This window comes from Eleutherodactylus coqui, chromosome 13 (assembly GCF_035609145.1).
Source record: "Eleutherodactylus coqui strain aEleCoq1 chromosome 13, aEleCoq1.hap1, whole genome shotgun sequence".
NCBI classification, from domain to species: Eukaryota; Metazoa; Chordata; class Amphibia; order Anura; family Eleutherodactylidae; genus Eleutherodactylus; species Eleutherodactylus coqui.
Window position 1 is genome coordinate 129,278,953 of NC_089849.1, and position 26,978 is coordinate 129,305,930.

Consider the following 26,978-nt stretch of genomic DNA (forward strand, 5'->3'; position numbering starts at 1 on the left):
CCAGTGAAAGAATGTATTTCAAATGTATGCCGAGCGCCCATTATGCCCGGGCACTCAGGAATATCTCCAGCAATTGCTTAGCTTCTAGATAAGCTTGTTGCGATATGATGGCCGTGCGCCTCTTGTCTCATAGAGGGGGTTGTGTTCTTTTTATAAGACACATTAAAAATATGTGTAAGACAACAATGTGATTTATTTCTGAGGACACCGTCCCTTTAACTAGTCATGGATAGGAAGATCTCCAGGCAAAACCTGAAGCTGATGTGAAATCATTTATTTCATGTTTTATTCAAAGTCCTTTTATAATAGATGTTAGCTTTGGGTGGGAGAAGAGGCGCCGATGGGTCCACAAACTCACAAGTCCAGACTGTTGAATATGAAGGTATTTGGGGTTCCAGCCAATTGTTTACATGAAACTTGATTTTCGTTATCTCATTCTTTTACATCAACTGCAAGAGAAAGACCAAGATGCTGTGATATCAAGTATAAAACTGAACAGAAGCATATAGAGATTTAACGGGATTGTCCCGAACCTTTACTATTGAGGACTTATCTTCAAGAAAGGTCATGAATACTGAAAGTCTTGGAGAAGCCCATGAACTCTTCAGAAGTTGTTTCATGTGCAGGTGACAAATGGCCCAATTTCTGGCAGTTACATAACTTGTGTTCTTCATCTTTCCCCCAGTTGTCCTCAGTCCCGTTCTCAGTCTTCGCTGAGCTGGTTTGTGAAGACTAGCTGCTATGTTTCCATACATTGCACACACAAAAAAACAAGATCTCTTATTTAAAGATAAAGAATCCGAGGCGGCGCTCCAGTGGTATACGGCAGAAAAGGTGTACAATGCAATGCATAGAGGAATGAGTAAACTCACCCGACTTGGCCGGTCTACAAATTTGGAGGCCGGTCAGTCGTCTTATCCGGGAAAGTATTCTATCCCAATAATAATGGGTAATGAATGGATTCAACGATCCTAAAGCATCATCCCTTAGGGAGAGCAGCATGCAGATACCCCAAACATAGGATTGTCCAGAGGAAATAGAAACCATAAGAAAAAACCTCAGCACTCCGCTTAATGATATATAATATCCTTATGTAAGATCTTACTTGTTTGGTGGTGCCCGCTCCTATGGCACCCCTCTAATCCCAGTTGGCGTGTAAAATATGCAAGGAGATGATCTTAATAGCAGTTCAATTTAATGGCGACGCGTTTCGGCTTATAACCAAGTCTTTATCAAGCCTAAACATACAAACACAACCTACCTCTATAATTATGAGGCATTAACGAATGAGATAAAGAGTGACGAGGGGTCCAATATCGTTCCACCCTCATTCGTGGGATCCACTTCCAGCGTTTATTAGGGCTGCAGGGGGTGCAGTAACCCCACAGTGAGGACGGGGAACAAGGGATCTCAGCAGTGGGACCACCGATCAACGGCTTATCCCCTTTTCTATGGATAGGGCATAACTTGGAAGTGTGGTACAATCCCTTTAACATGTTCGCAGGTTGGAAAGCTAGTAATGGGTAGAAGAGGGCTTCACTTTTGGGTCAAGAGTGTTCCTTCCAAGTATAACTCCAGGCAAAAGTGGAACATTCAGATCTAGGCCTGTGCTGCAGCCTTTTTAGATCTCCCATCAGGCTATATTTTCCATATTGATGTATGGGTTATTTTCCATGCACGTTCTTGCACGGTGCTGCAACTTTAAAGGAATTTTCCAGGCAAATCCTATTGACCTATCCTGAGGCAGGTAGAAGAAGTGTCAAACCGCAATGAAGTAATTATCATGGGGGACTTTAATTATCCAGATATAATATGGGAAAATGAGACCTGCAAATCTCACAGGGGTGATAAGAGAACAATTAAAGATAATTACCTGAACCAACTGGTGCAGGAACCAACAAGAGGGAGGGCCATTCTGGACCTAGTACTAACTAACAAACCAGCCCGAATAAAGGGGGTGCAGGTTGAGGGGCACTTGGGGAACAGCAACCACAATATAATCAACTTCCAGCTGTCATTCAATAAGAAGCCTTATCAGGGAGCGACAAACAAACTAAAGTTTAGTAAAGCAAAATTTGATCAGCTCAGAGCTACTATCGGTAACATTAATTGGGACAACATCCTCAAAAATATCAGTACAGAGGACAAATGGGAGGAGTTCAAAAGGATCCTAATCACCTCATGTGAGCTGCTCATTCCCTTTAAATAAAAGAACTTCAAGTAAAAGGAAACCAATGTGGCTCGACAAGATGGTAAGGGGGGCAATAAATGAAAAAAAGAAAGCGTTCAAACTACTAAAGCAAGAAGGCAGCGAAGAAGCACTATAATTATACAGGAAAAAAAACAAAATATGCAAAGATACGATCAAAACTGCTAAGGAGGAAGCAGAAAGACGGATCGCCAAAGAGAGCAAAAACAACCTGAAACTATTCTTCAATTATATTAACAGCAAAAGGATTTGCACTGAGAGCGCTGGCCCTTTAAAAAATAATGCAGGAGAAATCATTGATGATGACGAAGGGAAGGCAAATCTACTAAACAGTTTCTTTTCAAGCATATTCACAAATGAAAAGGAAATGCCACACGAGATGCAGGGGAATAAAATGAACGCCTCACAAAATATCTCATACCTAACACAGGAGGAAGTGCGGAACAGGTTAAAGAAGATTAAAATCGATAAATCGCCGGGCCCAGATGGAATACACCCAAGGATACTAAGGGAACTAAGTGATGAAATAGCTAGGCCGCTATACCTAATATTTCTAGACACTATCAAGACCGGGGTTGTACCATTGGACTGGCGCATTGCCAACGTGGTTCCAATTTATAAAAAGGGGAGCAAAAGTGAGCCTGGTAACTACAGGCCGGTAAGTCTCACTTCAGTAACTGGAAAAATATTCAAGGGGTTTCTGAGAGATGCCATAGAAGAATACCTCAAGGAGAACAAGGGAATAACTGCTCACCAGCGCGGGTTCATGAAGGGTCGCTCATGTCAGACAAATCTGATCAGTTTCTACGATGAAGTAAGCTCTAAGCTGGACCTGGGAGAGTCTATGGATCTCGTATATCTGGACTTCTCTAAAGTATTTGATACCATGCCGCATAATAGGCTGATATATAAAATGAGAAGCTCGGATTGGGTGAAAACGTGTGTATCTGGGTAAGGAATTGGCTCAATAATAGAAAGCAGAGGGAGGTAATAAATGGTTCGTACTCTGATTGGGCCCCTGTCGCTAGTGGGGGCCACAGGGTTCAGTATTGGGCCCCATTCTGTTCAATATATTTATCAACGACCTGATAGAGGGACTGCACAGCAAAATATCAATATCTGCAGATGATACAAGATTATACAATATAATTAATGCAACGGAGGACAATGTGCGGCTACAAACGGACCGAGATAAGCCGGGGGCTTGGGGGGGAAATGGCAAATGAAGTTCAATGTTGATAAATGTAAGACTATGCACATGGGCAGGAGAAACGGATGTCACCAATATACACTGAATGGGGTACTGCTGGGAAAAGTGATATGGAAAAAGACCTGGGGGTACTAGTGGATTGTAGACTAAACTGGAGTAACCAATGCCAGTCAGCTGCTGCAAAAGCTAATAAAGTCTTGGGGTGCAGTAAAAGAGGTATATGGGCGAGGGGCGAGATCATTATCCTCCCACTATATAAGGCACTTGTCAGGCCTCACATGGAATACTGCGCACAGTTCTGGTCACCGGGGCTCAGGAAAGATGTCACAGTGCTGGAGGGGGTTCAAAGAAGGGCAACTAAACTAATACATGGAATGACGGGACTGGAATACCCAGAGAGGCACCAAAACTGGGATTATTCACCCCGGAAAAAAGACGGCTAAGGGGCGACCAAATAACTCTGTATAAGTACATGAGGGGACGATACAAGGATCTCTGCCAGGATCTGTTTATACCCAGGACTGCACCGGTAACAAGAGGGCATCCGCTAGAAGAAAGCAGGTTTCATTGCCAACACAGAAAAGGGTTCTTTACTGTAAGAGCAGTGAGACTGTGGAACTCTCTGCCTGAGGACGTGGTGATGGCAGGATCCATAGAGGAGTGTAAGAGGGACTTGATGTCTTTCTGGAGAGGAAGGATATTATAAGCTATAAATCTAAGATTATTTGTTAATCCGGGTATATAGGCAGGTAGGAACTATTAGGGGTTGATCCAGGGAACAGTCTGACTGCCATTAGGGAGTCGGGAAGGAAGTTTTTCCCCAAAAGGGCTATTTGGCTTCTGCTCTTGGGGTTTTTTGCCTTCCTCTGGATCAACAACACAGGAGGTTAGACAGGCTGGACTAGATGGACATTGTCTTCATTCAGCCTTACGAACTATGTTACTATTATCATTATCCGGTAAAGGTAACATTTGTGAAGGATTCTTACGTAAGCAATTGGTCATTTTCAGCCAGTAGTCCGCCAGTCCTTTCCTTAACTGTAAAAAGATAGAAAAAACTAATTATTTCATCCAATGAGATTTGAATATACAATTTTCATACATTCTACTCTATTCAGTATTAAAGGGAAGGTTTCTTCAGAAAATGACCTAATATATAAATCTACTTTTTTTGAACATATTTTTAAAGAATTTGTCGTGATTTTTATTTTTGATGTCACAATCTATATTTTACAAAAATCCAGCATTTGCACACTTCCACTAAGGCCTCATGTCCACGGGCAAAAGTAGAATTAAAATCTGCAGCGGATTTTAACTCTTCTCCTGCCTGCGGATCCGCACCCCATAGGGATGCATTGACCACCCGCAGGTAGATAAATACCCGCGGATCGTCAATAAAAGTGAATTTTAAAAAAATGGAGCATGAAAAAATCTGGACCATGCTCCATTTTCGTGCGGGTCTCCCGCGTGGACGGCTCCCGCAGGCTTCTATTGAAGCCTATGGAAGCCGTCCGGATCCGCGGGAGACAAAAATCGGAATTTACTCACCCGCTCCGGATCTTCCCTTCGCCGCGGCTTCATCTTCTCTCCGTCGGCATATTAGCACTTTCTGCTTAGGTTAAGCAACGCTGCTGATTAGAGCCACCTGATTGGCTCTTCGGCACCACGTGACTACAATCCGCGTGCACGCTGCGTAGTCACGTGGTGCCGAAGAGCCAATCAGGTGGCTCTAATCAGCAGCGCTGCTTCACCTAAGCAGAAAGTACTAATATGCTCTCCGTCGCGGCCGGGGCTTTTTTTCTTCGGGCCGGCGCATGCGCCGGGCACGCAGCCGACGTGCCCTGCGCATCCACCGGGCCGACGAAAGAAGATCCGGCCGCGACGGAGAGAAGATGAAGCCGCGGCGAAGAGAAGATCCAGAGCGGGTGAGAGGTGAGTAAAGTCTTATTTTTATGCCTCATGTCCGCGGGGCAGGAGGGACCCGCTACGGATTCTACATGGAGAATCCGTAGCGGGCCTGATTTTCCCCGTGGACATGAGGCCTTAGCCTAATAATTTCCTTAGGCCGTTTTCACATTTGCCTCGGAACTTTTGCTCTTTCTTCCACCCCAAATCCGGGCAGCTGGGGTCCAGCACTGTTCCGTCTCATCTAGAGACAGAGCCGTTCGGCTGCGGGGACTCCCCTTTCCTGTTCCCCGAATGGTGCTGGAAAGTGGCCTCCCCAACACAGATGTGAAAGCACCCTGACACGTCCTGTTGTGTAGAGGAACCTCTCAGCCGTCACCTCATTCTCATCACAGGCAGGATTACACTACCCGAGCAATCCAGGACTCGCAGAACTTCAGGCGTGCTCTAAAAATGCACCTCTTCAGGGAGGCATACCGAATTCCCTAAACAAACCCCTCTGTACTCCCCTGATAACATGCTCCCTGACCTACTGACTGCAATCCCTGCTAGCCATCTTAAACCGCTCCTGCAGTCATACTGTTTCTGCCGTCACACGGCCAAATGTCTGACCATTGTCTATGTGTATATCACCCCTCACTCTCCACCCCGCCATACCGTGCACATCTCCAGACCACCATACCGGGCACATCTCCACCCCCCATACCAGGCCCATCTCCAGCCCCTTTACCTTCTGTATCACCCCATTACTTGTAGTATGTAAGCTCGTTGGAGCAGGACCCTCACCCCTATTGTTTCCATCAGCTGATTACAATGTAACCGTGGTTCTGTAATGTTTGTACTTTTGTCTTTCTGTATCCCCCGTCTATGTAAGCGCTGCGGAATATGTTGGCGCTATACAAATAAAGTTTATTATTATTATACACACAGCCAAACCTTTTAGAACACCTCAGTTTTTCGTGATATTTACAGTTTAATGTCTCAAACGTACTTTGAAATGAAAGCAGAGAATAAACAAGTTAGAATGAATAAAGATAACGCATTAACTTTGCTTCACCAAATTCAGTCTAGACTTTTGACTCTTCAGTCGCCCCTCTGGCTGATATACCAGCTTTACACCAACTAGGCATCTTTTTACAATGATATTCAGTAATGTCTTCCTCACATTGTTGTAGAAGTTCCCACAGACGTGCTGCACTTGTAGGTTGCTTTGCTTTCCCCCTTCTGTCCCGTCCTTCCCAAACAAGCTCAATGGGGTTTAAGTCTGGAGACTGTGCAGGATATTCCATTCTTTGAAGCGTAGCAGATTCTTCTAGTTTTTAATCATTGCCTTGTTGTAATATGAACCCCTGACCAACTAGGCGCACACCAGAGGGTATTACATGGAGTATCAAACTGCTATGGTAGCCCTTTTTGTCCAGTGTGCCAGTCACCCTGTGCAAGTTGCCAATCCTGGATCCAGAAAAAGAGCCCCAGACCATCACGCTTCCTCCTCCATGTTTGACAGTTAGTGTCACACACTCAGGAACCATCTTTTCAGCTATTGATGGTGTAAAAAAAACCCTGCATGATGTACCAAAGATGTCAAATTTAAATTCATCTGTCCATTAGACCTTCTTCCACTCTTCAGCAGTCCACCTTCACTTTCTTGGCAATCTTCCTGAAGGAGACAACGGGACAACCTCTTGGGCATAGATGCCCAACAGGTCGTCCCAACGATAATCGTCCCTGTGCTTTTACAGAGGAAAGCTCATCCCTAGTGAATGGAGTTTGAGTGTTCCAGCCTGTCTGCCTCCATTCACAGTAATCTAGCAGTCATTCATAAGTAAATGACTGCCTGTTTACACGAGACGATCCATCTTAAGTTATCTGAATGCAGAAACTGAACAATGAATGAGAAGTGAATGAATTCTCACTTGTCATTCAGTCAGAACATGCATTTACACTGAATAATAAAATTGTTCAGATTTTCGCTGGATCGCAGGAATCCAAATGAGTATTGGCCCATGTAAAAAGACCCTCAAGGGTTATGATTGTCTTCTCTGGTTAATTGCTTTTTACTTGCCATTATGATAGCAATGTGCCCTGAAAAGCAAAACTGTCTAAATAATGCCCTAGAGAGTGTTGTGATGATGATCTATCAGATTTTGTACCCAGAGTCGTTAGGCCGTCAGCCATTTTGTTCTATGTACCTTGCCTTATATTCAGCAATCCATTTGGTACCTACTAGATAATCCCTGAATAGGTGGAAAGGAGCGACAGGTTTAGCAGCTTTTCCCCAGCCTGTCAATATGTGCATGTAGGAAAAGCCTTGTCTCACCTGCCTGGACAGGAGCCGTGCTGGGATGTAAATAACCCCCCATTCTCTCTCTCCCACCTGTATGTGTTGGGTGGTATTAGCATGAGGATGCTGACCCTGCAGGTGTTAAGTTTAGGAAAACCCTTCTTGTATTAATTTCCTCTTCCAGACTAGCCGGGGCTGAAAGAATCCCTATTGAGGAAATCTTTAATAAGAACATTCGGTGGTGTGAAGGTCCCAGCCGCATAGGATTTAGATTTTAAAAATCGTGTCTCCCAGACGGACAAAACGCATCCACTCGCGGTGCGCTAAGTGCTCAGGAACCCTTCCAAATTACGTAACCCCATCACTGGTTGGGATTGCGGCTGTCCGTTTGGTACTCACACGTAGCTAAAATCATAACCGGAAATATGGCGGGCATATCCTCACGATCGGAGGCTCTCCGCCGAGATATGACCAAACATAAATCAATATGATTCCTCAGAGCTCCTACAAGACCAACCCTCCATTCTCTGTATGACCTCAGAAGGAGCGGAGAGGAGGTGTGTACTAGGGACCCTTTAAAATGTGGGCCCCCTCAGGTCCCATTTGTCGATCCACGGAGCTATACTGCAGTATATGGACTTTCCTATGTTCTGGCTCTCCGCCGCCCAGACCCCTTTGGGCCGTGTATCCCAAGATCTGGTAACTTTCTTTTAATTTCTCCTGTTTTATGTTAAATCTGCTGAGTGTGTATATATACTGGATTCCTTATTCTCCCATGTAACAACCTTTTTCTTTGTATACCTTTGTACATTCTGTATATATTGCACTGCTAGACCTTTTCTAGAATAAAACTACAATTTATCAGTTCAAGCCTTGTCCGGGTTAATAACGAACCATAATTCGAAGATTGTGTTAATAATCTATAGATCGGGTCCAATGCCCGTGAACATTGGTGGTGGTGGCAGCTGTGTATGGGTATTGTACAGCTCTGGAGTGCGGTGGATCGGATCAGGCGTGATTTGAGCTTTCGCTTCACATGCGTGCAGAAGCCCCGAGGAAGCCAGGTACAAATCAGCCTGAATTCTAACGACTCCACGCTTACAATACCGCTAGAGTGATCGAGGACTGAGGTGGGATCAATAGATATCGTCCCCCCTCTCCCTCTCCTGTGTCCGGTACGTGACAGGTGTAATGCAGTCTCTTCCAACACTGGCTATATAGCATCAGAGGGTTTGAAAGTAATCTACAAAAGTTGAGACACCTGTAGGAATAATTTGCATGCAATTTCAAACCATAATTTGCTTTGTGTGCTGCCGAGACGCCGTCCGTGATGTGTTTCCTGAAAAAAGTCCTTTGGTTAACATAACAAATTCAGACTATTGTTGCCTTTAAGGTTAAAAATTCATTATATATTTATGTTTAACTTACTTTCGAACCTTTGTACCAATTTGTGTTATTTGCTAGGCTTGCAATGTGTTAATTTCACAAATAACTGGAAAAATTGAGATGTTCTAAAACATTTGGCCAGTAGTGTGGATACGACAGGATGCACCACCCACAATAGGTGATCGTTACAGCTCATTTCCTCCCCTTCCCTACATAATGACCTCTGCACACATGACAGTCAATGGGTCCCATCCTGCTCTTTGTGTGAACGGCCTACAATTCCTGCTGTAAAGCATCTCTAAATGCTACTCTGACAATATGGCAGCTACCATAGAATGGACAGACTAGATTAGAAAATGGTATATGTACCTGGTTGTAATGAGTAAAATAAATGTAGGTGGTATTTAGGTTCTATACAGCAGCCAACTAAAGCCAAATCCCAAATTAGCTTACAATTAGTTATTGCATTTAAATTCTCCCTGGAAACCTAAGGCATTATACAGAAATGATGGCGGTATAGTGACTTAAGATATCCAACAAGGCTTGGCAGATATGTCGGTCATCCCTGTAACTGAAGACACAGAGTATTTCAATTCCCTCAGTTAGTAAATTGCTCATTTAGTTTGAGACCACAGAAGACGGCAGGGGGTCTACATGGGGTGGCTGTAAGACCCATGATTGTTCCACCAGAGAAAGAAAGAAAATGTTACTTTTCCAATAAGAAAGACAATTGATAGAGAAAAGATGAAGTAAAGATTTCCAGATTTGTCATATTTAGCTGAAGCTCATGCAAGAGTAATTGTAAATGGGCATGCTACATTACCAGAGGTCTAATGCGATCACTGGTTGTGCCATCAGCTGAAGCTGGCTCCTCCCTAGAAAGGGATTAATGAATCCACGTTAATATGCCATTCTAGGTGCCATATACTATCTAAAGCCAAACAGTTCAGTACTTACACATTAAGTTCCATCTTGATGCTTACGCTGTCAAAGGGCATGAGCTCTCGTCTCCTCCTCTGTGTCCTAACAGAAAATCAAACCTTTTTATAAAATGCCAAGCAACTAATGACAACGCTACTTCATGCAATGGCTGTTACCTAACAATGGGCCAGGCCTAACAAATCTGCATACCTAAGGCAATCAACTATGGGTGGTGATGGTGTATATTCTGCTTGGGTTCTGAAGGACACATCAACCTCTATTTGGGTATTAATAGACATCTTCATTATTATCAAGCTAACGAAGTCAATTAAAATCAAAATACTACATCCCAAAAGTGGAAGTTTGTCATTGAATGGTCATAGTGTTCAATTTCTCTGGTCGTTATAAGACTTATGTGGGTTATAACCACTCATCAAGAGACAGTGCTTTTTGGCGCACTCACCATCAGTGAAGAATGGCCGTTTAAACTTTGCCATGAACACAGATTTTTTCATGTAACTGTTTCAATAATACTCTCTGACCAGCCATAACACTAAAACGAATGGACTAAAAATGTGCTGAGCCTCCTCGTGCCACCAAAACAGCTGTCACCCGTCGAGGCATGGGTTCTACAAGACCTCTGAAGGTGCCCTGTGGTATCTGGAGCCATGAGGAGAGCTGCAGATCCTTCCAGTCATGGCAATTACCAGATTGGGGCTTGTATGGATTGGACTTGTTTCTCCAGCACATCCATCCCACAGATATTTGGTCATATTAAGATCTGGGCAATTTGGAGCCATGCCAATACTCTGAGGAATATGACAACGTTCAGACAACACCTAAACAATTTTTGCAGTTTGGCAGGATAATTCCTGCTGCTAGAGGCCACTGCTATTAAGGAAAACCATTACCATAAAGAACTGTACTTGGTCTTCAACAAAGTAATATCCACAGGAATGCCAGAACCCAAGATTTCCCACCAGAACATTGCCCACAGCATCACACTGCCTTCTGCTGGCTTGCCTCCATCCAATAGTGCACCTTCCTTGGTAGCAACGCAAAAGCAACTTACCATCCACAAGGAAAGCTCCACAAGACCTTCTGCCATCACAATTTGCCCCTTATAAGAGTTACTCAGATTCTTATGCTTGCCCATTTTTCCTGATTGGAACACATGCGGTGGAAATTTACAACAGATCACAGCTATTCTTGAGCATGGACGGCCCAGAAATGCACTAAAGTATCTCATACTAGACTTATTGAAAGAATGACCAAATCTGGGATTGACAGGGCAAATGTTAGGTGGATTCACAGCCGGCTGAGTGATTGTTCTCAAAGAGTGGTCATAAATGGCTGCACATCCAAGTGGAAGAATGTATCAAGCTTTTTAGTATGATTACAGTGAGTCAGGACCTAGTCTGTCACGGTGACAGTTCTTTAGTACGATTACAGTGAGTCAGGACCTAGTCTGCCTCGGTGACGGTCCTTTAGTACGATTACAGTGAGTCAGGACCTAGTCTGTCACGGTGACAGTCCTTTAGTATGATTACAGTGAGTCAGGACCTAGTCTGCCTCGGTGACAGTTCTTTAGTTTGATTACAGTGGGTCAGGACCTAGTCTGTCACGGGGACAGTCCTTTAGTATGATTACAGTGAGTCAGGACCTAGTCTGTCTCGGGGACAGTCCTTTAGTATGATTACAGTGAGTCAGGACCTAGTCTGTCACGGTGACAGTCCTTTAGTATGATTACAGTGAGTCAGGACCTAGTCTGTCTCGGGGACAGTCCTTTAGTATGATTACAGTGAGTCAGGACCTAGTCTGTCTCGGGGACAGTCCTTTAGTATGATTACAGGAATTCAGGACCCAGTCTGCCTCGGTGACAGTCCTTTAGTATGATCATAGTGAGTCAGGACCTAGTCTGCCACGGTGACAGTCCTTTAGTATGATTACAGTGAGTCAGGACCTAGTCTGTCGTGGTGACAGTCCTTTAGTATGATTACAGTGAGTCAGGACCTAGTCTGTCGTGGTGACAGTCCTTTAGTATGATTACAGTGAGTCAGGACCTAGTCTGCCTCGGTGACAGTCCTTTAGTACGATTACAGTGAGTCAGGACCTAGTCTGCCTCGGTGACAGTCCTTTAGTATGATTACAGTGAGTCAGGACCTAGTCTGCCTTGGTGACAGTCCTTTAGTATGATCATAGTGAGTCAGGACCTAGTCTGCCTCGGTGACAGTCCTTTAGTATGATTACAGGGATTCAGGACCCAGTCTGCCTCGGTGACAATCCTTTACTATGATTACAGGGAGTCAGGACCTAGTCTGCCTCGGTGACAGTTCTTTACTATGATTACAGTGAGTCAGGACCCAGTCTGCCTCAGTGACGGTCCTTTAGTATGATTATACTGAGTCAGGAGCCAGTTTGCCTCGGTGACAGTCCTTTAGTACGATTACAGTGAGTCAGGACCTAGTCTGCCTCGGTGACAGTCCTTTAGTATGATTACAGTGAGTCAGGACCCAGTCTGCCTCGGTGACAGTCCTTTAGTATGATTACAGTGAGTCAGGACCTAGTCTGCCTCGGTGACAGTCCTTTAGTATGATTACAGTGAGTCAGGACCCAGTCTGCCTCGGTGACAGTTCTTTAGTATGATTACAGTGAGTCAGGACCCAGTCTGCCTCGGTGACAGTCCTTTAGTATGATTACAGGGATTCAGGACCCAGTCTGCCTCGGTGACAATCCTTTTCTATGATTACAGGGAGTCAGGACCCAGTCTGCCTCGGTGACAGTCCTTTACTATGATTACAGTGAGTCAGGACCTAGTCTGCCTCGGTGACAGTCCTTTAGTATGATTACAGTGAGTCAGGACCCAGTCTGCCTCGGTGACAGTTCTTTAGTATGATTACAGTGAGTCACGACCTAGTCTGCCTCGGTGACAGTCCTTTAGTACGATTACAGTGAGTCAGGACCTAGTCTGCCTCGGTGACGGTCCTTTAGTATGATTACAGTGAGTCAGGACCTAGTCTGCCTTGGTGACAGTTCTTTAGCATGATTATAGTGAGTCAGGACCTAGTCTGCCTCGGTGACAGTCCTTTAGTACGATTACAGTGAGTCAGGACCTAGTCTGCCTCGGTGACAGTCCTTTAGTACGATTACAGTGAGTCAGGACCTAGTCTGTCGCGGTGACAGTCCTTTAGTATGATTACAGTGAGTCAGGACCTAGTCTGCCGCGGTGACAGTCCTTTAGTATGAATACAGGGATTCAGGACCTAGTCTGCCTCGGTGACAGTTCTTTACTATGATTACAGTGAGTCAGGACCCAGTCTGCCTCAGTGACGGTCCTTTAGTATGATTATACTGAGTCAGGAGCCAGTTTGCCTCGGTGACAGTCCTTTAGTACGATTACAGTGAGTCAGGACCTAGTCTGCCTCGGTGACAGTTCTTTACTATGATTACAGTGAGTGAGGACCCAGTCTGCCTCAGTGACGGTCCTTTAGTATGATTATACTGAGTCAGGAGCCAGTTTGCCTCGGTGACAGTCCTTTAGTATGATTACAGTGAGTCAGGACCCAGTCTGCCTCGGTGACAGTCCTTTAGTATGATTACAGTGAGTCAGGACCTAGTCTGCCTCGGTGACAGTCCTTTAGTATGATTACAGTGAGTCAGGACCCAGTCTGCCTCGGTGACAGTTCTTTAGTATGATTACAGTGAGTCAGGACCCAGTCTGCCTCGGTGACAGTCCTTTAGTATGATTACAGGGATTCAGGACCCAGTCTGCCTCGGTGACAATCCTTTACTATGATTACAGGGAGTCAGGACCCAGTCTGCCTCGGTGACAGTCCTTTACTATGATTACAGTGAGTCAGGACCTAGTCTGCCTCGGTGACAGTCCTTTAGTATGATTACAGTGAGTCAGGACCCAGTCTGCCTCGGTGACAGTTCTTTAGTATGATTACAGTGAGTCACGACCTAGTCTGCCTCGGTGACAGTCCTTTAGTACGATTACAGTGAGTCAGGACCTAGTCTGCCTCGGTGACGGTCCTTTAGTACGATTACAGTGAGTCAGGACCTAGTCTGTCACGGTGACAGTCCTTTAGTATGATTACAGTGAGTCAGGACCTAGTCTGCCTTGGTGACAGTTCTTTAGCATGATTATAGTGAGTCAGGACCTAGTCTGCCTCGGTGACAGTCCTTTAGTACGATTACAGTGAGTCAGGACCTAGTCTGCCTCGGTGACAGTCCTTTAGTACGATTACAGTGAGTCAGGACCTAGTCTGTCGCGGTGACAGTCCTTTAGTATGATTACAGTGAGTCAGGACCTAGTCTGCCGCGGTGACAGTCCTTTAGTATGAATACAGGGATTCAGGACCTAGTCTGCCTTGGTGACAGTCCTTTAATATGATTACAGGGATTCAGGACCTAGTCTGCCTCGGTGACAGTCCTTTAGTATGATCATAGTGAGTCAGGACCTAGTCTGCCACGGTGACAGTCCTTTAGTATGATTACAGTGAGTCAGGACCTAGTCTGTCGTGGTGACAGTCCTTTAGTATGATCATAGTGAGTCAGGACCTAGTCTGTCTTGGTGACAGTCCTTTAGTATGATTACAGTGAGTCAGGACCTAGTCTGTCGTGGTGACAGTCCTTTAGTATGATTACAGTGAGTCAGGACCTAGTCTGTCACGGTGACAGTCCTTTAGTATGATTACAGTGAGTCAGGACCTAGTCTGTCTCGGGGACAGTCCTTTAGTATGATTACAGTGAGTCAGGACCTAGTCTGTCTCGGGGACAGTCCTTTAGTATGATTACAGTGAGTCACGACCTAGTCTGCCTCGGTGACAGTCCTTTAGTATGATTACAGTGAGTCACGACCCAGTCTGCCTCGGTGACAGTCCTTTAGTATGATTACAGTGAGTCACGACCCAGTCTGCCTCGGTGACAGTCCTTTAGTATGATTACAGTGAGTCACGACCTAGTCTGCCTCGGTGACAGTCCTTTAGTATGATTACAGTGAGTCACGACCTAGTCTGCCTCGGTGACTGTTTTAATATGATTACAGTGAGTCAGGACCTAGTCTGCCTTGGTGAGGATTCTTTAGTAGGATTACAGTGAGTCAGGACCTAGTCTGCCTTGGTGAGGATTCTTTAGTAGGATTACAGTGAGTCAGGACCTAGTCTGTCGTGGTCACAGTCCTTTACTATGATTACAGTGAGTCAGGACCTAGTCTGCCTCGGTGACAGTCCTTTAGTACGATTACAGTGAGTCAGGACCTAGTCTGCCGCGGTGACAGTCCTTTAGTACGATTACAGTGAGTCAGGACCTAGTCTGCCTTGGTGACAGTCATTTAGTATGATTACAGTGAGTCAGGACCTAGTCTGCCGCGGTGACAGTCCTTTAGTACGATTACAGTGAGTCAGGACCTAGTCTGCCTCGGTGACGGTCCTTTAGTACGATTACAGTGAGTTAGGACCTAGTCTGCCTTGGTGACAGTTCTTTAGTATGATTATAGTGAGTCAGGACCTAGTCTGTCGCGGTGAGTCCTTCAGTACGATTACAGTGAGTCAGGACCTAGTCTGCCTCGGTGACAGTCCTTTAGTACGATTACAGTGAGTCAGGACCTAGTCTGCCTCGGTGACAGTCCTTTAGTACGATTACAGTGAGTCAGGACCTAGTCTGTCGTGGTGACAGTCCTTTAATATGATTACAGTGAGTCAGGACCTAGTCTGCCGCGGTGACAGTCCTTTAGTATGAATACAGGGATTCAGGACCTAGTCTGCCTTGGTGACAGTCCTTTAATATGATTACAGGGATTCAGGACCTAGTCTGCCTCGGTGACAGTCCTTTAGTATGATCATAGTGAGTCAGGACCTAGTCTGCCACGGTGACAGTCCTTTAGTATGATTACAGTGAGTCAGGACCTAGTCTGTCGTGGTGACAGTCCTTTAGTATGATCATAGTGAGTCAGGACCTAGTCTGTCTTGGTGACAGTCCTTTAGTATGATTACAGTGAGTCAGGACCTAGTCTGTCGTGGTGACAGTCCTTTAGTATGATTACAGTGAGTCAGGACCTAGTCTGCCTCGGTGACAGTCCTTTAGTAGGATTACAGTGAGTCAGGACCTAGTCTGTCGCGGTGAGTCCTTCAGTACGATTACAGTGAGTCAGGACCTAGTCTGCCTCGGTGACAGTCCTTTAGTATGAATCCAGTGAGTCAGGACCTAGTCTGTCGCGGTGACAGTCCTTTAGTATGATTACAGTGAGTCAGGACCTAGTCTGTCGCGGTGACAGTCCTTTAGTATGATTACAGTGAGTCAGGACCTAGTCTGCCTCGGTGACAGTCCTTTAGTACGATTACAGTGAGTCAGGACCTAGTCTGTCGCGGTGACAGTCCTTTAGTATGATCATAGTGAGTCAGGACCTAGTCTGCCTTGGTGACAGTCCTTTAGTATGATTACAGTGAGTCAGGACCTAGTCTGCCTCGGTGACAGTCCTTTAGTATGATTACAGTGAGTCAGGACCTAGTCTGTAGTGGTGACAGTCCTTTAGTATGATCATAGTGAGTCAGGACCTAGTCTGTTGTGGTGACAGTCCTTTAGTATGATCATAGTGAGTCAGGACCTAGTCTGCTTCGGTGACAGTCCTTTAGTATGATTACAGTGAGTCAGGACCTAGTCTGTCGCGGTGACAGTCCTTTAGTATGATTATAGTGAGTCAGGACCTAGTCTGCCTCGGTGACAGTCCTTTAGTATGATTACAGTGCGTCAGGACCTAGTCTGCCTCGGTGACAGTCCTTTAGTATGATTACAGGGAGTCAGGACCTAGTCTGCCTCGGTGACAGTCCTTTAGTATGAATACAGTGAGTCAGGACCTAGTCTGTCGCGGTGAGTCCTTCAGTACGATTACAGTGAGTCAGGACCTAGTCTGCCTCGGTGACAGTCCTTTAGTATGATTACAGTGAGTCAGGACCTAGTCTGTCGCGGGGACAGTCCTTTAGTACGATTACAGGGAGTCAGGACCTAATCAGCCTCGGGGACAGTCCTTTAGGTCCTGACTCCCTGTAATCATACTAAAGGACTGTCCCCGAGGCTGATTAGGTCCTGACTCCCTGTAATCGTACTAAAGGACTGTCCCCGCGACAGACTAGGTCCGGACTCACTGTAATCATACTAAAGGACTGTCCCCGAGGCTGATTAGGTCCTGACTCCCTGTAATCATACTAATCAGCCTCGGGGACAGTCCTTTAGTATGATTACAGGGAGTCAGGACCTAGTCTGCCTCGGGGACAGTCCTTTAGTATGATTACAGGGATAGCAGACTTATGCAGTTTTTTGTGTTGCACTATCTGGTTGCTTTTGTCCTGGATGCTGTCATTTCCGTGATTTTTCCATCTATGGGGCTGCTTGAAGGCTTACTTTTTGTGGGGTGAGCTTTAGTTGCTATTGGCTTCTCCATGGAGAACATCCGATTAAAAAAAAAAAAGATTCAATATTTTTGGGAGACACGGTGAAAAAGCGCGATTGTCTTATGTATTTTTTTGGCAGAAGTTTCTGTGTAACTAATGAATGTGATATTCTAAGACAGTGAACTTTTATTGATGCATCGAGGCCAATGTCTTTATTGGGTTCAGGTTTTTATTTGTATTTTGGGAAAGAGGTTTTTCCACTTTTAAATTTAAAAAACTTTATTAAACTAACTTTTTTTCTTTTTTTTGTTCGGACACTTGAACTTGCGATCTTTTGTTGGCTTTTACAATATACTGCAACACCTTTGTTTTACAGTATATTTAATATTTGCCAGAATCCTATTAAGCCCTGCCACAGGTAGGCCTTAATAGTTAGAAGTTCATGACAGCACTGGGAGCCTTCGTAAGGCCCCAGACCGCCGAAGCAACTGAACAGCACCCTGCGATCTCGTCGTTTGGGGCCATTCATGGAAAGCACCCTTCCTCTGTCAAGCCATGAAAATGCTGCAGTCATTACCTACTGTAGCATTTAAAGAGTTAAAGGCCGGGATCTGAGTTATCCCTGAAGCTGCCCCCCCAGCCGGCTGTCTGGTGTATATGGAGTGGGCTCGACTCGAATTGTATGAAGGGGTTGACATTGGTATTCACTTCACCTATCAACACGTTTAATGCTCTGGCTGATCTATGAACTTGGAATGGAGAACTCTAGGGATACAACTGGAGCAAGAGTTACACACCCGGCACTGGAGGTGTCCACGTACGCCCGAGCCGCCGCTCCGAAGTATTTAGCAAGTATCTGTCCATTTTAGTACCAAAGGAATCCCGTATTCCATGTTTTTCAGAGTTCATATTAGAGTCCGTTAGTCGTACTCACCGCGTCGCCGAGTCCGCAGAGTCAGAGAGTTTTCCAGTATTTACATCCAATATAAAGGTGTACTGAGCTTTGTAGTCCTTCTTCTCACCCCCGGTTTCTGAATGTGAGTCATTTGATTGATTTGGCCTGCGGATACACAGATATTACAGTAATTCTATGCTGGACTGCAGGCGGCGAGCTGCGATGACATCACAGGCCCCGTCCTGCAACCTCAAACCAATCTAATCAAAGCATTGAGTCTGACTTACTGTTCTTGCGCAGCTCCTGCACCTTCTTGCTGTTGTCCCAGGTCCGGATTTTGTTGCAGTTGCCCAGTAGCCATGCTTTGTTTCATTTGTTCCATAACTAAATTGTCTAGCAGTTGTTCAGCTACTTGCTCTTGTCCCATATCCACCTCTTGTTGTGGGTCAATATCTCCATCTGTTTGCTCTTGTCCCATATCCACCTCTTGTTGTGGGTCAATATCTCCATCTGTTTGCTCTTCTACCATATCCACTTGTTGAAGTTCAATATACTCCTCTGTTTGCCCTTGTTCCATATCCACTTCTTCTTGCGGTTCAGTATCTTCAGACGCTTGCTGCTGCCCGATATCGTCTCCTTCTTGCTCCTGCCCGATATCGTCTCCTTCTTGCTCCTGCCCGAGACCGGCACCTCCTTGCTCCTGCCCGTTGTCACTGAGCTCTTGCTGCTGCACTTCGCCCTCCTCCTGTTCTTCGTTATGTACACTTGCATGATACAGCATACTGATTTCGATTCTCCCCGGTTTCGGAGACTTGTCCAGGACATGGGCTGTGCATTTGTCATTAGTTGATTGCCAGAGTGTTAACCTGTAATATATAATGGAAGAGTGGCAAACCCATCACACCATGACCATGAGGCTGAGACTTTCTCTTTAACTGGCTCTTGTGTGTATTCTGCCCCTAGAGGCGTAGCACGCAACCCAGCCATGACCCATTCTTAGAGAAGGTAAGCTAGTAGGAACAAACGGCAGGAGTCACATAGGTACGTGATGCTGATAACTGACTAGAAGAGGTCATAAGCCATCAGCGCTTCTCAGAAGAAAGATCCAGCAGGTGACAATTAAAATGCCCATTTGGCTCAAAATATGGTCCATATTAAATCTATGCCCAAATGGATGGGGGTAGTGAGGCCGCCCTCACACGGGGCGTGCGCAAAACGCTGCCCATTCATTTCAATGGGAGACTCAGTGAAAATGCCCAAAGATAGAACATGCAGCGTTTTCAGCCCTGTGTGAGCCGCCCCATTGAAATGAATGGGAGCCTCATACAGCGTTTAGCACAGGGCTGAAAACGCCCGTGTGGGGGAGGCCTGAGAGATTTCGGAGTGCTGGTCGGATCAGGGGCAAATCGGCCAATAGTCAAGTCTGTCAAACCCCCCCGTACAAATCGCATGTAATGTGATGTGTTTTTCTTGCAAATTGCATGGCATTGGCAGGCAAGATGGCAGGTTTAGGAGTGCGATATGGGTCTGAGGGTCTCCAACTGATATGGCACTCCCCGTGTAAAGGTAGGCCAACCCTATGCAAGCATCTCTACAGGCTATTGTTCCAAAGCAGCCGGACTGGAATCCCCGCTGCGGACGAGGCAGATTAAGGTTAATGACGCTGTTTAATCCTGAAGATACATTAGCAATCGTTAGCTCATTGTTCGTAAAAGCAAAACCTTCGAATGACTGATCTCTTGGCTGAGATGTGACGGCATCCCCCAGACTAACAGTCCTTCAATCCTTCCTCAGACGTGGCATGTAGACTTCAGTTACCTTAGCTTCTGCCCATTGAAACTCTCAGCGTCACTCTTGGCAACCGACTCTAGGAAGGCTTCTATGACATCGTTTGCACATGAGCCTATAAGAAACAGACATCAAGGCTCCATTAACTCATTACTAAAGCAGCCATACAGGTAAACCAGAAATTGGCCAAACCAACTGGGAACGGCCGGCGAGGACACAGCTTGAATTTCAATATACCAAATTGTTACTGTGGGAGATAAGTCTCCCCAAGAGGCTCCTGATAGTAGCTTACTTCCATCTCCCATTGATATAAACATGTCCATTCAGCCAAGTGTGCGCGTTTATGGTGAAGACATGGGAAATAGCTGTCAGCCGAATGTGCAGATATCTTGTGTGTATGGCCAGCTTCAGTCTTAAGTCGAGTGCGACCCCCTGACCCTTAGTTACCGGGGCTGTGGAATAGCCCATGGCAGAGTTGTACCCGGCAGCCCACAGACAAGAATGGAGCAATAGCAAGCCTTTTTGTAATCAGACACCAGGATTAAGAATCCCCATTAGTTAAGAAGATAATTAACTTTCAGCAATCCAGAATCTGCTGCAGCTTCCCTGACCCATCCATTCTCTCCCAGCTGAAGGGACTCCGACTACCCGGCTCCGCATCGTACCATCTACATGTCAGCAAGCTATTGGTGTGGGCACGACATGATGAAATGTTGGATCGGCTCCAATGAAAAATGTATGAATCCACTCCAAGATCTCAACATGTCTTCATCTCCTCCACCCTGTTTTATATCATCTTAATTATCCACCCATCTATCAGCTCATTATCAGCCACGTCTCCACCTTGTTTTCTTTGCTACCTCCCTAATATCCACCCAAATCTACTCTTTCTTGCCAGCTCTGTCACATAATCCACTCTGATACAATGTTTCCCATGACTAATCAGCACTTTGACCAAAGTACATAAAACCCAAAGGTTTCATCTGACTGCGCCGCTCGGCATGTCTCTACTCTTCACAATGCCACGTCCACCACTTCTAGAATACATGAATCCATTCAGGAGTTCCAGTTAACATCCGCCATTATCTCTGCCTGTCCCCATTTGTGTCTTATATCTGCCGTACATATGATATCAACCATATTCTTGTTTTCACTTATCATTCAGTGTTTCACATTCCTATGAACAATCAGTGATTAAACTGCCCGGCAAGTGAACGAGCCGCCAGGGATTTTTATGCCGGCTGAAACTGAACCACAAACGGAAACCTCACAATTCTCGTTCGCCCTACAGCCGTTCCGCCGTTCAGCTCTTTAGCCGTTCAGCCCTTTAGCCGTTCAGCCCTTTAGCCGTTCAGCCCTTTGACCCTTTAGCCGTTCAGCCCTTTAGCCGTTCAGCCCTTTAGCCGTTCAGCCCTTTAGCCGTTCAGCCCTTTGACCCTTTAGCCGTTCTGCCGTTCCGTCTTTGGCTCGCGTTTAAATAGAACCATTTTGTGAACGATAATTGTTCCATCTAAACGGACCATAAAGAACTTAACCTGTCAGAAACGAAACTTCTTTTGTTTCCACCATCTACTGAACAACCTAAACCTGAGATCTCCATTTAACCCTTTCTAATCCACTGTCTGATGTCTGAAGACATTATGATTTAAGGCTGTACAGCTCCGATGTTGGAAGACGTCCGTCAGGGTTCTCTTACTGTATATTGCCAGCCTCTCTGCTGTCAGAGCCTATCCAACGTGTCACCTCATGCAGTACTGGCTTTAGCCAGCAGGTAGCACCGTTGTATAACGGCAGAAAAAGAGTAAGCCCTCTAGGAAACCAGGATGCAAATTGGATTGGAAAGGGTTAAGTTTGTGGTAGCACCATAACTCCTCGGCAGCACTCACGCTGTCTTTGGGTGTTATGTGATTCTGACCTTTCCTTCACTCCCCATATTCAGTCATGCTCGCCCATGTCACCTGCACCTCAAGAACGTCTCCCGATTCCACCTTTCCCTCACTATAGAGACATCGAAAACTCTTCCTGTCACCCTTATCCCCTCTCCGATCTATCCTGAATGCAGCAGCCAGGTTCATCTTCTTGTCAAACCGCTACATCAATGCTTCCACCCTGTGCCAGTCACTACACTGATGCCTCCACCCTGTGCCAGTCACTACATTGATGCCTCCACCCTGTGCCAGTCACTACACTGATGCCTCCACCCTGTGCCAGTTACTACACTGACACCTCCAACCTGTGCCAGTCACTACACTAACGCCTCCACCCTGTGCCAGTTACTACACTCACACCTCCACCCTGTGCCAGTCACTACACTGACACCTCCACCCTGTGCCAGTCACTACACTGACACCTCCACCCTGTGCCAGTCACTACACTGACACCTCCAACCTGTGCCAGTCACTACACTGACACCTCCAACCTGTGCCAGTCACTGCCCTAATGCCTCCACCCTGTGCCAGTCACTACACTGACGCCTCCAACCTGTGCCAGTCACTACACTGTAACCTCCACCCTGTGCCAGTCACTGCACTAACGCCTCCAACCTGTGACAGTCACTACACTAACGCCTCCAACCTGTGCCAGTTACTATACTGACACCTCCACCCTGTGCCAGTCTCTACACTGATGCCTCCAAGCCTGTGCCAGTCACTACACTAACACCTCCAATCTGTGCCAGTCGCTACACTGATGCCTCCACCATGTGCCAGTCGCTATACTGATGCCTCCACCGTGTGCCAGTCATTACACTAATGCCTCCACCCTGTGCCAGTCATTACACTGATGCCTCCACCCTGTGCCAGTCATTACACTGATGCCTCCACCATGTGCCAGTCGTTACACTGATGCCTCCACCATGTGCCAGTCGCTACACTGATGCCTCCACCCTATGCCAGTCGCTACACTGACACCTCCACCCTATGCCAGTCGCTACACTGACACCTCCACCCTGTGCCAGTCGCTACACTGACACCTCCACCCTGTGCCAGTCGCTACACTGACACCTCCACCCTGTGCCAGTCGCTACACTGACACCTCCACCCTGTGCCAGTCGCTACACTGACACCTCCACCCTGTGCCAGTCGCTACACTGACACCTCCACCCTGTGCCAGTCACTACACTGACACCTCCACCCTATGCCAGTCACTACACTGACACCTCCACCCTGTGCCAGTCACTACACTGACACCTCCACCCTGTGCCAGTCACTACACTGATGCCTCCACCCTGTGCCAGTCACTACACTGACACCTCCACCCTGTGCCAGTCACTACACTGATGCCTCCACCCTGTGCCAGTCGCTACACTGACACCTCCACCCTGTGCCAGTCGCTACACTGACACCTCCACCCTGTGCCAGTCACTACACTGACACCTCCACCCTGTGCCAGTCACTACACTGACACCTCCACCCTATGCCAGTCACTACACTGACACCTCCACCCTGTGCCAGTCACTACACTGACACCTCCACCCTGTGCCAGTCACTACACTGATGCCTCCACCCTGTGCCAGTCACTACACTGACACCTCCACCCTGTGCCAGTCACTACACTGATGCCTCCACCCTGTGCCAGTCGCTACACTGACACCTCCACCCTGTGCCAAGTGGTTGTAGTTGCTTTCCTTAGAGGCACGAGACGTATAATTAAGCTCAACTCCTCTGTTTTTATTAACAAGTAATCCAGCCTACAATGGATGCGTTTCGTGGCCGTTGCGCCCCTTCCTCAGTATTTTAGCTGGGGGCACACTATACATATAATGGGGAATATGACGACAAATAGGGGGTAATTACATTATTTAATTTATAAGAAGTAGAAGAATACAAGCAAACTAATAAATAATGACATTAGGACTAATTAGGAACATAGCTTCCAATGTAATACTTGAATAAGGACCGCCCACTGGACTGTTCTGCGATATACTGAATCTGCCCCCATAAAGCTATATATCAGCCCGCTCGGGTCCCCCGGCGGACAAGACTCTAGTAATGCACCCAGCTGTAGAGATGAGACCCCCAATACTAGTCTGGCTAGAGACCAGGGAGAGGGGGGCAAACTGAACTTTAGCCAATGAGCTGCCCCCCTCGCCCCCCCCCCCCCCCATCACACATTGCCTTTATTGCCTTTTTGGAAAACATGAATACATCATTTTTTTCTAAATACAAAATAGAGCCGGCGGCGATTGGAATATTTACAGCACTGCTTTTAGAATACTCACACTCCTCCATTTTCTTAATGTCCCACTTCTGACCACTGGTGGTCTGGAGGAAGACCCCAAGAGCAGCAGCACAACATAAGATCGTCCACATGTTCACACAGAGAACCTGCACAGCAATGGGAAACATTGATACCTAGCATGTCACCGTATAACGGACATACTATATAATAATAATCTGTATGTGTATGGCGCCAACATATCCCGCAGCGCTTATATAGATGGGGGGATACAGAGAGACAGAAGGACAAACATTACTGAACCGCGGTTACATAGTAATCAGCTGATGGAAACAATAGGGGTGAGGGTCCGGCACCAACGAGCTTACATACTACAAGTAATGGGGGGGGGATACAGAGAGACAGAAGGACAAACATTACAGAACCGCGGTTACATAGTAAGATGGAGTCAATAGGGGTGCGGGTCCTGCTCCAACCAGCTTACATACTACAAGTAATGGGGTGATACAGAGAGACAGAAGGACAAACATTACATGGAGACAATAGGGGTGCGGGTCCTGCTCCAACCAGCTTACATACTACAAGTAATGGGGTGATACAGAGAGACAGAAGGACAAACATTACATGGAGACAATAGGGGTGAGGGTCCTGCTCCAACCAGCTTACATACTACAGATAATGGGGGGATACAGAGAGACAGAAGGACAAACATTACTGAACCGCGGTTACATAGTAATCAGCTGATGGAGACAATAGGGGTGCGGGTCCTGCTCCAACCAGCTTACATACTACAAGTAATGGGGTGATACAGAGAGACAGAAGGACAAACATTACATGGAGACAATAGGGGTGAGGGTCCTGCTCCAACCAGCTTACATACTACAGATAATGGGGGGATACAGAGAGACAGAAGGACAAACATTACTGAACCGCGGTTACATAGTAATCAGCTGATGGAGACAATAGGGGTGAGGGTCCGGCGCCAACGAGCTTACATACTACAGATAATGGGGGGGGGGGGGGGAATACAGAGAGACAGAAGGACAAACATTACTGAACCGCGGTTACATAGTAATCAGCTGATGGAGACTGTAGGGGTGAGGGTCCGGCACCAATGAGCTTACATACTACAAGTAATGGGGGGATACAGAGAGACAGAAGGACAAACATTACATGGAGACAATAGGGGTGAGGGTCCTGCTCCAACCAGCTTACATACTACAAGTAATGGGGGGATACTGAGAGACAGAAGGACAAACATTACAGAACCGCGGTTACATAGTAATCAGCTGATGGGAATAATAGGGGTGAGGGTCCGGCACCAATGAGCTTACATACTACAAGTAATGGGGTGATACAGAGAGACAGAAGGACAAACATTACATGGAGACAATAGGGGTGAGGGTCCGGCTCCACCGATATATATCAGAAGTGCAACAATGTCTCTCTGGCTACCTGAGTATATACAATGTGTATATATATGCAGTAACATGAAACAATTCCATGTGCTATGTATGTGCATGCGTGTGTCATTCCAGCAGCTACAGGTGAGAAACATCTTGCCTTACCTGAATCTCTATTCACCTGGGAAACCAGTGAGACTCGCTGGGCGAAGCTGTCTTAGCAAGGACAAGACAAAAGCAGAGAGGAGCAGCTATAATATAGTCTTGGTGATGGGAACGAGAACTAGGCGGGTCGGGTACAGCAATCAGGTGGAGCATCTTGGGCTCCAGTCCAAAGCTCTTCACGTCTGCTATCCCACAATAAGGGTAATGTGGAAACCTAGATTTTCTGAGCCGTCGGTGAAGAATCTTGCCGGAGTGCTGGAGTACATCCCATACAGGTCGCCCGTCCCGTACAGGTCGCCCGTCCCGTACAGGTCGCCCGTCCCGTACAGGTCGCCCGTCCCGTACAGGTAGCCCGTCCCGTACAGGTAGCCCGTCCCGTACAGGTAGCCCGTCCCGTACAGGTAGTCCAGGCACCACTACTGGCCCAATCAGCTGGCTTTCATCCCCTTCTTACAATACATAGTGGGGTCTTTGTAGGGATTCTCTCTCCTCGGACTCCACACCATTAGCAAACATTGAGGGATCTGTCCGAGGATCATGACAAGGGGCGCGTGGCAACAAGTATGAGGCCTTTCTTCTAGGTGACAGTAAGGGACGCGGTGATACTAATAGTAGCGGATGTCAACCGTGTACAACAAAGCCCCCATGTGTGCTCGGTGCGAGGGCGGTCAGGAGTGTCATAGGGCCCACATGACATCCTCAGGGGCCTTTCACATGGATAGAAGTGCGCCAAACCTGCAGCTGTGGATTCCACGCCAAGATCCCCAGATTTTGCTGCAGGGTTGCAGGCAGTTGTAAGCTTTTTTCAGTTAGCCCGCACGCTTTGGTGGGTAACTTACTGTGGATTGCGGTACGTTGTGCGGTTTATTCCATCCCGTGTGATAAGAGTGCGTTCCCACATAACTAAAAGCTCTTGTGGCTGAGATTCCACCAAGCCACGGCAAGTGATGGCCAATAAGGTCAGCAAGATGGGGTGGTCTCAGCCTTCCATGGGCGCTCCTCCAAAAGCTCTAGACTCTTGTGGGGGGGCCTTTCAACCTAAATGGATGTATTTTGGACTGGCAATGGTTTTTGTAATGGAGTTTCATGAAGACTTCTGCACCATTTGTCTTCTACATATCCCCGTATATAGAACCTGCAGTCTTAGGACTTCTTCACACCAGCGTTCAGCCTGAGCTCCAGAAACAGAACAGAGAGACGGAATTAAAAGCCAAGGCTGTGACCAATCAGGCCCACTTTGGGGGT

The 26,978-nt window shown here is 46.6% G+C and overlaps 1 protein-coding gene across 1 annotated transcript; it reads right to left on the bottom strand.

Annotated features, from left to right (window-relative positions):
* Positions 1–173: 173 nt before the first annotated feature.
* LOC136588067 (uncharacterized) lies at positions 174–25,882 on the bottom strand. Its single transcript, XM_066586976.1, has 9 exons — positions 25,734–25,882; positions 24,209–24,314; positions 20,020–20,104; positions 18,489–19,067; positions 18,241–18,366; positions 9,952–10,017; positions 9,818–9,869; positions 4,409–4,457; positions 174–449 (listed from the first exon to the last, which is right to left on the bottom strand). The coding sequence occupies exons 2-9, from the start codon at positions 24,297–24,299 to the stop codon at positions 433–435; spliced, it is 1,065 nt and encodes a 354-aa protein (XP_066443073.1). The 5' UTR covers positions 24,300–24,314; positions 25,734–25,882; the 3' UTR covers positions 174–432.
* Between the last annotated feature and the right edge of the window lie 1,096 nt (positions 25,883–26,978).

Excerpts from the sequence above, each read along its gene's own strand:
- LOC136588067 (XM_066586976.1), bottom strand. The coding sequence starts at position 24,299 with ATGTGGACGATCTTATGTTGTGCTGCTGCTCTTGGGGTCTTCCTCCAG. Across the intron at positions 20,105-24,208 it reads CATTAAGAAAATGGAGGAGT|GCTCATGTGCAAACGATGTC; the intron begins GTGAGTATTCTA and ends TGTTTCTTATAG. Across the intron at positions 10,018-18,240 it reads TCTGCGGACTCGGCGACGCG|GACACAGAGGAGGAGACGAG; the intron begins GTGAGTACGACT and ends ATTTTCTGTTAG.